Source organism: Xenopus laevis, chromosome 7L (assembly GCF_017654675.1).
Source record: "Xenopus laevis strain J_2021 chromosome 7L, Xenopus_laevis_v10.1, whole genome shotgun sequence".
In the NCBI taxonomy this organism is placed as follows: Eukaryota; Metazoa; Chordata; class Amphibia; order Anura; family Pipidae; genus Xenopus; species Xenopus laevis.
In genome coordinates, this window is record NC_054383.1 from 138,416,480 (window position 1) to 138,430,089 (window position 13,610).

The 13,610-nt window shown below is 48.0% G+C and overlaps 1 protein-coding gene across 11 annotated transcripts in view; it reads right to left on the minus strand.

The window, feature by feature from the left end:
• hspg2.L (heparan sulfate proteoglycan 2 L homeolog) overlaps nucleotides 1-13,610 on the minus strand; it is a 112,525-nt gene that overhangs the window by 74,365 nt on the left and 24,550 nt on the right. For all 11 annotated transcript variants that reach the window (XM_041569902.1, XM_041569903.1, XM_041569898.1 and 8 more), the window contains exon 2: nucleotides 3,690-3,825. In XM_041569902.1, the coding sequence (XP_041425836.1) occupies nucleotides 3,690-3,825 (136 nt within the window). The remainder of the gene's footprint in view (nucleotides 1-3,689; nucleotides 3,826-13,610) is intronic.

The following is a 13,610-nucleotide window of genomic DNA, read 5'->3' on the forward strand; positions in this document are numbered from 1 at the left end:
AGGAGAAACAATTACAGGGTCCCGGATGATACAAAGTAATGTTCTACCCTGCGGGGCCCCAGGGAAACCCCAGACTGGACTCACAGAGGGAGGGAGCGGCTCCTCTATTGCTGCTCTAGTCTCCCCTCTCATTCACCCTCTGACTCTACAGACTGAGATTGGGGCTGATAAATGTTTTATTTTCGACTTCCTATAAATTCTGCCCTCACTTATCTGCCTGAGCTTTGATCTGTCTCCCGGGCTCTCAGCCTGCGCTGCACATTCTGCCCCTTGCTCTTCTCTCATTAAAGGGGAAGCTCACCTTTCAATTCATTTTAAGTAGATTTCTGAGGCCAGGATTCCCGGGTTTCTAGGGGTCAGCAGCTCGGACAATAACAAATCAGACTGACTGAGAGTCAAGATTAAATTTCATTTCTATTCAAGATCTGTATATTCTCTAATCTGACTTTCCCTTTCACCCTCCCTCCTATTCCTTTAGGGTCAGGGCACACGTTCATATTCGGGGAGATTAGTCGCCTGGCAATAAATTTCCTCTTCTTCGCGGCGACTAATCTCCCCAAACTGCCTCCCGCAGGCTATAATGTAAATGGCTGGCGGAATGGCACCCGGAGTGCTTTGTTTAATGAAGTCGCCCGAAGCGATCCGAGTGCCATCCCGCCAGCCATTTATATTATAGCCTGCGGGAGGCAGTTTGGGGAGATTAGTCGCCCCGATGAAGAGGAAATTTATCGCCGGGCGACTAATCTCCCCAAATCTGAACGTGTGCCCTGACCCTTACTGTATTAGTCCTACCACCCCTGCTTGGAGTCTGTTCCCTGTATCTATCCCCCTTTCACTCTCCCTCCTATTCCTTTACTGTATTAGTCCCACCACCCCTGCTGGGAGTCTGTTCCCTGTATCTATCCCCCTTTCACTCTCCCTCCTATTCCTTTACTGTATTAGTCCCACCACCCCTGCTGGGAGTCTGTTCCCTGTATCTATCCCCCTTTCTGTAAAGTATCACTTCCTTATGTTCCATGATGTTAATATATTTATTATAAATGGACTATTTATTCCTGTATTGCCAGGCAGCCAATCGTGCCTCTCTTTGATACGGGGCCACCAGCCAAAAGATGAAACCATTTCTATTCATGGACTAAAAATGGAACTTCTAGATCATAACAAGCCCTGGATCTGGTAGGGTATAAGGGAAAGTAATGCTATTCCCAGCAGGTGCCCAATCACAGGCCAAGGAAAGACATTGGTACAGGGGCCCACACACTGGAAGATTTAGGGCCCTGTAGCCCAGGCTGCTTCATTGCCCAGCGGCAAATCTCCTGACCCTTTACATCAGTTGGAATTGCCGCCTGTAAAATACTTTTCATGTGTAGATCTTGGAACTGAAAATGCTGCCTGGTTGCTAAGGTCACTGACCCCAGCAACCTGAAGTAGAAATGTTATATTTATTTTTTATGTTTCTACTCCTCTTCCAGTATGACAGTCTGGTGTGTGGGGTCACTGACTACTGCAACACTATAGCGGCTATAATTGTACAATGACTAGCTACAGGGAAATGTCACTGCCATTTTTATTTTTAGGTCGCCTTTCCCTTTAACTGAGAATAATGCTGATTAAATGGGAAGATTCAGGGGACGGCCCTGTAATATTAACCCCTTTGAGGCTAAAGAGAAGCAAGAACGTCGGCCCACCAGTCCCAAGGTGACCCTTTGCCTCCAGACAGCAATGAATGTTTATTGTGGATACATTTATCAGTGAGTCACAACAGCAAGTGATATCTCCTATCTCAGAAATAAACTGGGTCACCCCCAGGCTAGAACAACAGCAATGATTTCTAGTGGAGCAGCAGTGTGGGTTTTGCAGGTAAAGAAGGACAGGGTTAGTTACCCTTGTATTACTCCCATAATGCCGTGCTGCTCAGAGAGAACAACTGGGACCCAAATTCACTTTGTGCCTCTCAATTCTTCCCCTGTGCAGCCAATGTGGGACGTTACACTGCAGCGCATGATACAATATGGCGTGTCATTGGTTAATCCACTGGCCGAGGGGTTAAATATGTTTTATCCAAACAACCCCCTCTATAGCTCCACATGTCTCACTGGGGATCAGTTAATTAGACCAAGCGCAATAATAGAACAATTAGGTGAAGGATGTCCTGCCAACTCCTACATATCCCACAATCCTCTGAGAGACACAAAACAACACATACAGTACAGCCCCATAAGTACCAGGAATACTGCCCCGTGAGTACCAGGAATACTGCCCCGTGAGTACCAGGAATACTGCCCCGTGAGTACCAGGAATACTGCCCCGTGAGTACCAGGAATACTGACCCGTGAGTACCAGGAATACTGCCCCGTGAGTACCAGGAATACTGCCCCGTGAGTACCAGGAATACTGCCCCGTGAGTACCAGGAATACTGCCCCGTGAGTACCAGGAATACTGCCCCGTGAGTACCAGGAATACTGCCCCGTGAGTACCAGGAATACTGCCCCGTGAGTACCAGGAATACTGCCCCGTGAGTACCAGGAATACTGCCCCGTGAGTACCAGGAATACTGCCCCTGAGTACCAGGAATACTGCCCCGTGAGTACCAGGAATACTGCCCCGTGAGTACCAGGAATACTGCCCCGTGAGTACCAGGAATACTGCCCCGTGAGTACCAGGAATACTGACCTGTGAGTACCAGGAATACTGCCCCCTGAGTACCAGGAATACTGCCCCGTGAGTACCAGGAATACTGCCCCGTGAGTACCAGGAATACTGCCCCGTGAGTACCAGGAATACTGCCCCGTGAGTACCAGGAATACTGCCCCGTGAGTACCAGGAATACTGCCCCGTGAGTACCAGGAATACTGCCCCGTGAGTACCAGGAATACTGACCTGTGAGTACCAGGAATACTGACCTGTGAGTACCAGGAATACTGACCCGTGAGTACCAGGAATACTGCCCCGTGAGTACCAGGAATACTGACCTAGGAATACTGCCCCGTGAGTACCAGGAATACTGACCTGTGAGTACCAGGAATACTGACCTATGAGTACCAGGAATACTGACCTAGGAATACTGCCCCGTGAGTACCAGGAATACTGACCTGTGAGTACCAGGAATACTGACCCGTGAGTACCAGGAATACTGACCTAGGAATACTGCCCCGTGAGTACCAGGAATACTGACCCGTGAGTACCAGGAATACTGCCCCGTGAGTACCAGGAAATACATCAGCAGGTAAGTGGCTATACCTTTTAGGAATACCCTTTCCCAGCATGCACTGTATCCTTCTCCCTGATTTTAGGCAAAACCCAGAATGATCAGATACTGGGGAATATCCCGGGGGGCCCTCCTTCACCCAATTACCAGGTGGCATCACGGGGCCCCAGTCCAACACTGACAAACCAATTATTGACTCTGCTCCTTTAATGAAAACTGTCACTTAGAGAAGAGAAAGATTCTCTGTATCTCATTCAGTTTCTCTCCACTGTCTGACAACTGCCACCAGCCAACAAATCTGACACTTTAATCACTTAACCCCCAATTAATCACTTACCCCCATCAACCACTTACCTTAAAATAATCACTTACCCCCATCAATCACTTACCCCCAAATAATCACTTACCCCCCATCAACCACTTACCTTAAAATAATCACTTACCCCCCATCAATCACTTACCCCCCCATTAATCACTTACCCCCAGAGGCTTCATCTGCCGCAAAGTCTTCATCGTCGCCCAAATCTCTGTAACGCCAGTGGTTCTGTCCCGTCCGTGTGTCGGATTCTGCGTCTGGGAAATTAACTTCATCCAGTCCCCTGAAGCTCACGACTCCCTGTAACATGAAGGAACAGCCGGTCAGTACAGGAGAGCCGGGAGTTGTTGGCAGAGGGGATGTTACAGTCCGACAGGGGCAATTACTACTCAACTCTTTCCTACTCATTTGCCTGAAACCTCTGAGGCTGGGGCAATAAGAGGGGTAGAAACACAGTGAGGTGGAAGGGGCATTGAGTTGGGCCGGGCAGTAATGGAGGAAGGAATAGTGAGAGTCAGTGTGAGACGTATCAATCAATACTAGGGATGCACTAAATCCAGGATTCGGCCTTTTTAAGAAGGATTCGGATTTGGCCAAATTGAATCCGAATCCTAATTTGCATATGCAAATTAGGGGCAGGAAGGGAAATCACGTCACAAAACAAGGAAGTAAAAATGTTTCCCCCTTCCTATCCCTAATTTGCGTATGCAAATTCGGATTCAGTTCGGGCGAATCTTTCACAAATTATTCGAGGGTTCGGCCGAATCCAAAATAGTGGACTCTGTGTATCTCTAATCAATACTGAGATTGGCAGGGGCAGTACAGGGGGCAGTACAGGGGGCAGTACAGGGGGCAGTGGGGTCGGAGACAGACTTCCTACATCCTCCCACAATGGGCAGACGCCAGTAGGACAGTGACCACACGTTGGGGGGGTCGGAGGGTCGGAGGATGAGATCACAGACGGGAATAATTGATGAATTTATACAAATACTTTCCATTCTCAGACTGTGACTCCCAAGTTAAACTCTCAGTGCTGTAAATATCAACAGGGAATGTACCAAGTAAGGAAGGACGGGGGTCCCCCTGCAGAGCTGGAGTCTCATATTATCTCATATACAGACTCCCGGCACCTTCATTAAGTACAGGGTTAATTCTGAATCTAACAACTCCCATTGGCCTGCAGAGGGGGAGGGGGGGTTTAAATATAATGTAAATGCCCTGCAGACCCCCTGTGACCTCCCCACCCAGCAATGGTTTAACCCTCTATTTCTGGGGGCAGAGTGCCCCCCCTCAGTACCAGCAGGAATGTGCCAGGGCAGCAGTTTTGTGGGAGAGACATAACAGGGGGCTCAGCGAGAAACAATGGGATTTAGCGGCGACATGAAAGGCTGAATGGGAACTGGGCCCTGGGAAGTGGGGGGGGGCACAAGTTGCCATTGGTCCGTGAAGTGATTGAAAGGCCAGCGTGGCATTGTGCCCACACACAGGGGGTGTCTCCATGGAGACACAGAAACTAGCAACTAACAGGTTAATGGACCCCCCATACACAGGGAAACTATAGCAACACAGGTCCATTAAGGGGAAGTATATGTGTATTTATTATTTTACTACAACACTCAGCACTTTACTGCCCAAACTCAATCCCAAATGCAGCCGAGTCCAGAGCAAGTCGGACCATAGAAAAGTGTCAGCAGTACGACAGCCTCTGACCCACCCATTTGTTCTGGCTCATTCCCATTATACAAAGTGTAAGAAACCTGAACTGAGCCAAAGTCCCGAGGAACAGACACAGGAATGATACGGAATCTCTTATACGCCAGCCTGGCCTGCAAATATACGGGGCCCCGGGAGAGAAATATACGGGGCCCCGGGAGAGAAATATACGGGGCCCCGGGAGAGAAATATACGGGGCCCCGGGAGAGAAATATACGGGGCCCCGGGAGAGAAATATACGGGGCCCCTGGAATAGACAGAGGCACTGGGAGAGAAATATATGGGGCTCCTGGTGAGAAATATTTCCGGGCCCCTGGAATAGACAGAGACCCTGGGAGAGGACTATGTGGGGCCCCTGGGAGAGAAATATATGGGGCCCCTGGGACAGAAATATGTGGGATACCTGGAAGCTGCTGTGCTGAGGGATTAGACTGTAGATCCATTTGTATCCAATCAGCTGGGATTAGGGACATTATCCCAAGGAATAATCAGATTGGACTGGGAAGGAGCTGCCAAAAATGATTCTTAGAGAGACGAGGCCCAGAGAAACCCAGAGACTTTAATGGACACAGGAAAGTTCTAGTCATGCCCAGCAGAACCTCACAGTATCTGGAACGTTCCTATCTAGAGCAGTACTGTCTCCCCATCCCATATCCAATGGTCTGATCTATCTAGAACTGTTCTAGAACTGGTGCCAGTCAGTACCACTGGTTCTTCCCTAGAACTGGTGCCAGTCAGTACCACTGGTTCTTCCCTAGAACTGGTGCCAGTCAGTACCACTGGTTCTTCTCTAGAACTGGTGCCAGTCAGTACCATTGGTTCCCCTCTAGAACTGGTGCCAGTCAGTACCACTGGTTCTTCTCTAGAACTGGTGCCAGTCAGTACCACTGGTTCTTCCCTAGAACTGGTGCCCAGTCAGTCAGTATCACTGGTTCCCCTTCTTTAGAACTGGTGCCAGTCAGTATCACTGGTTCTTCCCTAGAACTGGGGCCCAGTCAGTACCATTGTTTTTCCTCTAGAACTGGTGCCAGTCAGTACCACTGGTTCTTCTCTAGAACTGGTGCCAGTCAGTACCAGTCGGGCACCACTGGGATTTGCAAGAGCAGGAAAGGGAAGAACCAGGATGGGATCAGGCTTTAAAGGGAAAATAAAACGTGTCATGATTTATTGAGTAGTATTAATTGGAAGCGAATGAGAGGTGGGGCGGAGACCCCAGATACCAGAAAGTCTCAGAATATGAAAACAAATAATCAGGGCTGGGCAGATGCCATTGCACTACAACTCCCAGCATCCCCTAACAGACTTTACCTACTGCCCCAGTAAGTCCAGTAAGTTGTAGGCAGAGTTGGCAGTGGATTTAATGAAGTGTTATGGGCGCAGTTGGCACGGGCTGGGCAGAGCCCAAAGGGTTAAAAGTTTTGTGGGTTCTGTTCGAGTTGCTGCAGGTCGGACTCATTTCCCGTGAGTCAGTCTCCCCAGAGAAAGGGAATATTCTCCTTACTATAAACCCTACGTGCGCCGGGCCTCGTCCTCTCGCTTCATGGGCCTTTATAGGGGAAAATCTTTCTCATTGACTATTAACCCTATAACAGCAACAAGTCACCCTGCAAGTAAAACGCCTGCTGTAATGAATGAATTAATATTTGTGTAAATGTAGCCGTGCAGAACTGGGGCTTCTTTAATTACAAATATTCCTTATTTAATAAACATCCAATTGTCTAATCCGCCTCCCAGATGCACATTCCTCCCTGTATGTGTGTGGGGGGGGGGTGATCTTTACATTTTACCCTCCCAATCTGCCCCCACAGCACTGATCTGCTTCTCCCTCTCACTATTAACCCCTCAGACACCCTCTGGAACTGCATAGAAACCAGTAGAGTCAGCAGCAGGCACTATATGTGCTCATATGACAAGAGTGGCAGTGGGACAGATCGGCAGTTTCCTCAAGTCTAGAGAAATGTCGCTAACTCTCTGCACTGCTGGTTCTGACTCCCTAAACAATGTGGCAGACATGAGTTGCCATCAATCATCTTGTTTCTGCTTCGCTGTGTCAGGAGTTGGAACCAGCAGTGGGGGGAGTATAAACAGCCGCACAGATTGTGATTCCAGAGGGGGTGACAGTCGGGCCCCTATCTGTCAGATCAGCGGCAGTTGTTTCCATCTTCCTGTATCTGAGCTGCAGCTTTGAGATAAAAGGTCTGATTTAAAGCCAGAGGATTCCAAGAAAACAGACTATTTGCTGTGATGTAAGTGTAATGGGGATCCCACTCTCTTTGTCTCTGCAGTGAACCCCTGAATCCATACCTCCCAACTGTCCCTTTTTCAGAGGGACAGTCCCTCTTTTGACAGCTCAACCTGAGGTCCCTCATTTGTACTGGAAAGTCCCTCTTTTCTCTGCACTGAACAGCCAGAAAAAGAAACAAAGTTTCTAACTTAATTGGCTTTTGGCAGAGAGGCCAGTACAGCTAACGGGTGCAATTAAGATACTTTGAACAATTTTGAGATAAGAAAATAAGTAATTTTAACAGTTTAGATAAGGAGAAATATTTTCAAATTTTTATAATGAACATGGTAATTACGGGGTGTGGCCACAAAAATGGGTGTGGTCAAAAAAATAGCCGCACTACATGCAGAAAACATTTTTGTCCCTCTTTTTACTTCCAAAATGTTGGGAGGTATGCTGAATCAGTGAACCCCACGATGGGAAACTCTGTATCCAGACACTCACTGTAACCCCCCACCATTTGCACACTGAGCCCCAGCGAACCCCCATATAACTAGAGTAGCCCCGGCTAACATGCTGCTCTCATGCAGTTATCAATATTATACTTGGTTGCTATGGGTTACAAGAACCCTGTCCCTGGGATTCTACATAATCACACACATTCCTTACACTTTCCATTCCCCCTGCCTGTGCTCAGTTACCCCCCAAATATGTGTTACCCCTCAGCCCTACCTGCACTTACCCCTCCTAGTTACCCCACTAGTTACCCCCCACTGCAGTTTCCCACAATGCCCTGGGCTCATTCTCTCCAACCCAGGAAGGATTTGGTACAATTTCCCCCCACACCCTCAGTTTCCAGCTCCTCAGACAGAAGGCGAGCGGCTGGGAATCCAAATGAGGACAGGTCCCGGGAGTGGCATCCCGCCTGCAAGGGATTCTGGGCCAACTCCCTGCGCCAGGGCTGAGCAGAAAGGAAACCTGATCTTTGTCTCATTCTCTTAGTGTCTCACTGAGCCAAGGACAAGTTAACCCCATTCCATGTGCCGGATACAGACGACTCTGCAGTTGGTCTGCTGGGGGGCGTGGCCATGGCAACCAGGTAACAGTTAATTAACCAGTATAACACTGAGAGGTATCAAAGGCCTTCTCACTGGGTACAAAGAAAACAAAGGTGTATGGGGGGGGGGGTGAGTATGATGTTTGGATTCTTTATGTTTCACTAACTCACCCCCTGAGGCTCCCCCCCCCAGCACCGTCTGCAAGTGGGACGCAAGGAAATGTGGCGTCTGCATCGAAACCACAAGTCAGACAATGTCCCACAGGTATTACAGGGGGCCCACGGGGAAACCACCCACTGGGATCCAACTGGGCTGGAAAACACCCAGACATTGTGTCCCCCCCCACCCCGGCACATTGGGGCCCAGTATTACTGAATGTTTTACCTCTCTCAGCTGCCACCTGAAACGGCTCACTATTCCCCCACCTGTGCTTTGCAGGTACCCCCTGTACCAAGAGAGAAGAAGCAGCACCCCCATATTACTAGAAGCAGCACCCCCATATAACCAGGTACAGCACCCACCATAAAACTAGAAGCAGCACCCCCACATAACCAGAAGCTGCACCCCCATATAATCAGGTGCAGCAACCCCATATAACCAGAAGCTGCACCCCCATATAACCAGAAGCTGCACCCCCATATAACCAGAAGCTGCACCCCCATATAACCAGGTGCAGCAACCCCATATAACCAGAAGCAGCACCCCCATATAACCAGAAGCTGCACCCCCCATATATCCAGAAGCTGCACCCCATATAACCAGGTGCAGCACCCATCATTCTATTATGAGATTCTACTACTAACTTTGGCCACCCTGCACCTTTATCTCACAGTTCCCAATACGTGGGGGCCTCTCCCTATAATAGAGGTACAGTCCTGCAGAACTGTGGGTGGGGCACAGAGACCCCTTTAAAAATAACCATCACTTTGGGGCCTTTACTACAGTGACCCACTGAGGACAAACACTGAGACAAGTCAAGGGCTTTAATAAATCCCCCCCCCCCACAAAGGGAAAGTGCCCAGAACTTCAGCGTGAGAAAGTTGCACCCCGAAACCTCACTGACATCAGCTTCAATGTCAAGTCAAGAATAAAACTCCCCACACGCCTGTAGAGTTATAGTTCAGCTGTTGCCCCTATAAAAGCTTTACATGAGGTTAAGGGGCTGTTACTGACCTCCAGGTATTTCAGTCTCCCCAGTAATTGCACCTGTCGGACCCAGAGTTTATTGTACATTTCCCAGACTGTAGGGTGGGCTCCTTATACCACCCCCCCAACCAACCAAAATAGGATAAACATTGGGGTGTCACCCTGCTATAGTTCCAGGGGTACCCAGGGTACAAATAAACACTCACCCCAAACCTCCCCCTAACTGACCTTCAGACTGGGCCCCCTTAGCTCATAACAAGGTTACAGATATATAGAAACATTGGGGTAACAGTCGCCCTGCTATAGTTCCAGGGGTACCCAGGGTACAAATAAGCACTCACCCCAAATCTCCCCCTAACTGACCTTCAGACTGGGCCCCCTTAGCTCATAACAAGGTTACAGATATATAGAGACATTGGGGTGTCACCCTGCTATAGTTCCAGGGGTACCCAGGATACAAACAAGCACTCACCCCAAATCTCCCCCTAACTGACCTTCAGACTGGGCCCCCTTAGCTCATAACAAGGTTACAGATATATAGAAACATTGGGGTGTCACCCTGCTATAGTTCCAGGGGTACCCAGGGTACAAATAAGCACTCACCCCAAATCTCCCCGTAACTGACCTTCAGACTGGGCCCCCTTAGCTCATAACAAGGTTACAGATATATAGAAACATTGGGGTGTGACCCTGCTATAGTTCCAGGGGTACCCAGGGTACAAATAAGCACTCACCCCAAATCTCCCCCTAACTGACCTTCAAACTGGGCCCCCTTAGCTCATAACAAGGTTACAGATATATAGAAACTAGGCCCCCCTAGTACCCTGGGAATGGGGGGCACATGTACAAAACACAGCAGTGAAACAGACACAAGGGGGTGGGGGGCACAAAGCGTTTTCTCCCCTCGGCTCCAGTAGAACAAGTTAAAGGGCAAGTAATAAAAACAAGTGGATAAAGTCTCAAAAATAACTGGCGGCGGCAGCAGCGTCTGTGGCTTGTGAGGCCAAAAATACCCCAGAAGAATTCAGCCCCCCTATGAGAGGCAGACGACGCAGGGACAGCTCCCAATGGGCCCCATATTTACATGGATATTTTAGGGGGGCTGGTCGTGGGCAATCACTAAAGAATTCAGAAACAGTGAAACTTAATGAGTGAATCAATTCCAGGTGCAGACGGGGTGTTACTGGGAATTATGGGGTGTTACTGAGAATTAGGGGGTGTTACTGGGAATTATGGGGTGTTACTGGGAATTATGGGGTGTTACTGCGTAATATGGGTCATTACTGGGAATTATGGGGTGTTACTTGGTAATATGGGTCGTTACTGGGAATTATGCAGTGTTATTGGGTATTGCAGGGTCATACTGCGTATTACAGGGTGTTACTGGGAATTACAGGGGGGTTACTGGGAATTATGAGGTGTTACTGGGTATTATGGGGTGTTACTGGGTATTATGGGGTGTTACTGGAAATTATGGGGTGTTACTGGGAATTACGGGGTGTTACTGGGAATTACGGGGTGTTACTGGGAATTATGAGGTGTTACTGGGTATTATGGGGTGTTACTGGGAATTATGGGGTGTTACTGGGTATTGCAGGGTGATACCACATATTACAGGGTGTTATTGTGTATTACGGGGTGTTACTGGGAATTAAGGGGTGTTACTGGGTATTATGGGGTGTTACTGGGAATTATGGGGTGTTACTGGGAATTACGGGGTGTTACTGGGAATTAAGAGGTGTTACTGGGTATTATGGGGTGTTACTGGGAATTATGGGATGTTACTGGGAATTATGGGATGTTACTGGGTATTGCAGGGTGATACCACATATTACAGGGTGTTATTGTGTATTACGGGGTGTTACTGGGTATTATGGGGTGTTACTGGGTATTATGGGGTGTTACTGGGTATTATGGGGTGTTACTGGGTATTATGGGGTGTTACTGGGTATTATGGGGTGTTACTGGGTATTGCTGGGTGATACTGCATATTACAGGGTGATAACACATATTACGGGGTGTTACTGGGAATTAAGGGGTGTTAATTGGTATTATGGGATGTTACTGGTGAATTACGGGGTGTTCGTTCATAGCGCTGATGCTAAGGAGTCATATTTAATGCAGAATTCCCGAAAATCCCCAACGCACAATTCTTTCGATATTTTCAGCGAACACATTAGGAATTCCAACCTGCGGCCCCCCAGCTTCAACTGTCAGTGGGATGCTGGGAGTTGCTGGGCAACAGGAGCCCCTATTCTCTGGCACCAGCTTAGACTGTGACGTCAACATGGGAAAATCCTCAGGATTTCAGACAAATTTAGGAAACCGCAGTCGGGCCCCAGGGGGTTGTGATACCTGGGACGGGCCCCCGTGAGACAGAAGCTCATTGCCGACCCCGGGGGTCTCACACACACATTGGCTGCACTTGCTCATGTTCTACACGGCCGGTGATTCTTGGCACAGAACTGACCCTCTAATGAGTCACTTGGCAGCAGCTCTACATTATTAACCCTCATTGTTCCTATTTAACTCCCCGCACCCTTCTCCCTCCCAAGCCTCCACTTGCCGCACCCTCAGCCCTAAGTGCAGCAGATAAGGATTCTGGGAAATGCAGGAGGGTCTGTGGATCCAGTACAATTCTGGGGCAAATCAGGTGAATAACAAAGTCCAAACCAATTCTTGAGATGCAAAGGTGGAAGGGGCTTTTATATTGGGGCATTTATGGGACAAACCATTCTGTGTGTAACTCAATAAAGAACCCCCATCCCCCAATAGAATGGGCTCTCTGGGTGCCCAGTACATTATGTCAATGAGATGAATCTGAATCCGACCCCAAAATATCTCAACGACCTCTTCTGCTCCAACACAAACGTCTCTCTCAGAATCTGGGGGTAAAGTTCCACGTGGGCTGGAAACCATGGAAATGTATTTGTGGGTCGTCTCTTCTATTTATCTTTCTTTTTCTACTTTTAATTCAGATGCAGCTGCACTATATATATATATATATATATATATATATATATATATATATATATATATATATATATATATATTCAATTATACTGACACGACCTGCAACTTCACTCTCTGTCCTTACAGTAAAGAACCCCTTCCTATGCTGATGGTGAGATCTCCTTTCCTCCCCACCAATGAATCACTCATTCCCCCTCTCTTGGTAGGGAATCCCATAACCTGACTGTCCTTACAGTAAAGACCCCCTTCCTATGCTGATGGTGAGATCTCCTTTCCTCCCCACCAATGAATCACTCATTCCCCCTCTCTTGGTAGGGAATCCATAACCTGACTGCCCTTACAGTAAAGAACCCCTTCCTATGCTGATGGTGAGATCTCCTTTCCTCCCCACCACTGAATCACTCATTCCCCTCTCTTGGTAGGGAATCCCATAACCTGACTGTCCTTACAGTAAAGAACCCCTTCCTATGCTGATGGTGAGATCTCCTTTCCTCCCCACCAATGAATCACTCATTCCCCTCTCTTGGTAGGGAATCCCATAACCTGATTCCCTGACAATAAAGAACCCCTTCCTATGCTGATGGTGAGATCTCCTTTCCTCCCCACCAATGAATCACTCATTCCCCCTCTCTTGGTAGGGAATCCCATAACCTGACTGCCCTTACAGTAAAGAACCCCTTCCTATGCTGATGGTGAGATCTCCTCAACTCCACTTGACTCCACTATTATCAGAATCTCCATCAGGTGATTAATATGATCATGTTAGTGACCCTGCCAGGTAACTGCCCCCCAGTCAATTGTTGGGTAATTGGGAGCTATAAAGGGCACTATATATAAATAAACATATAATATATAGAAGGGCACTATATATAAATAAATATATAAAGGGCACTATATATAAATAAACATATAATATATAAAGGGCAGTCTATATATAAATAAATATATAAAGGGCAGTATATATAAATAAA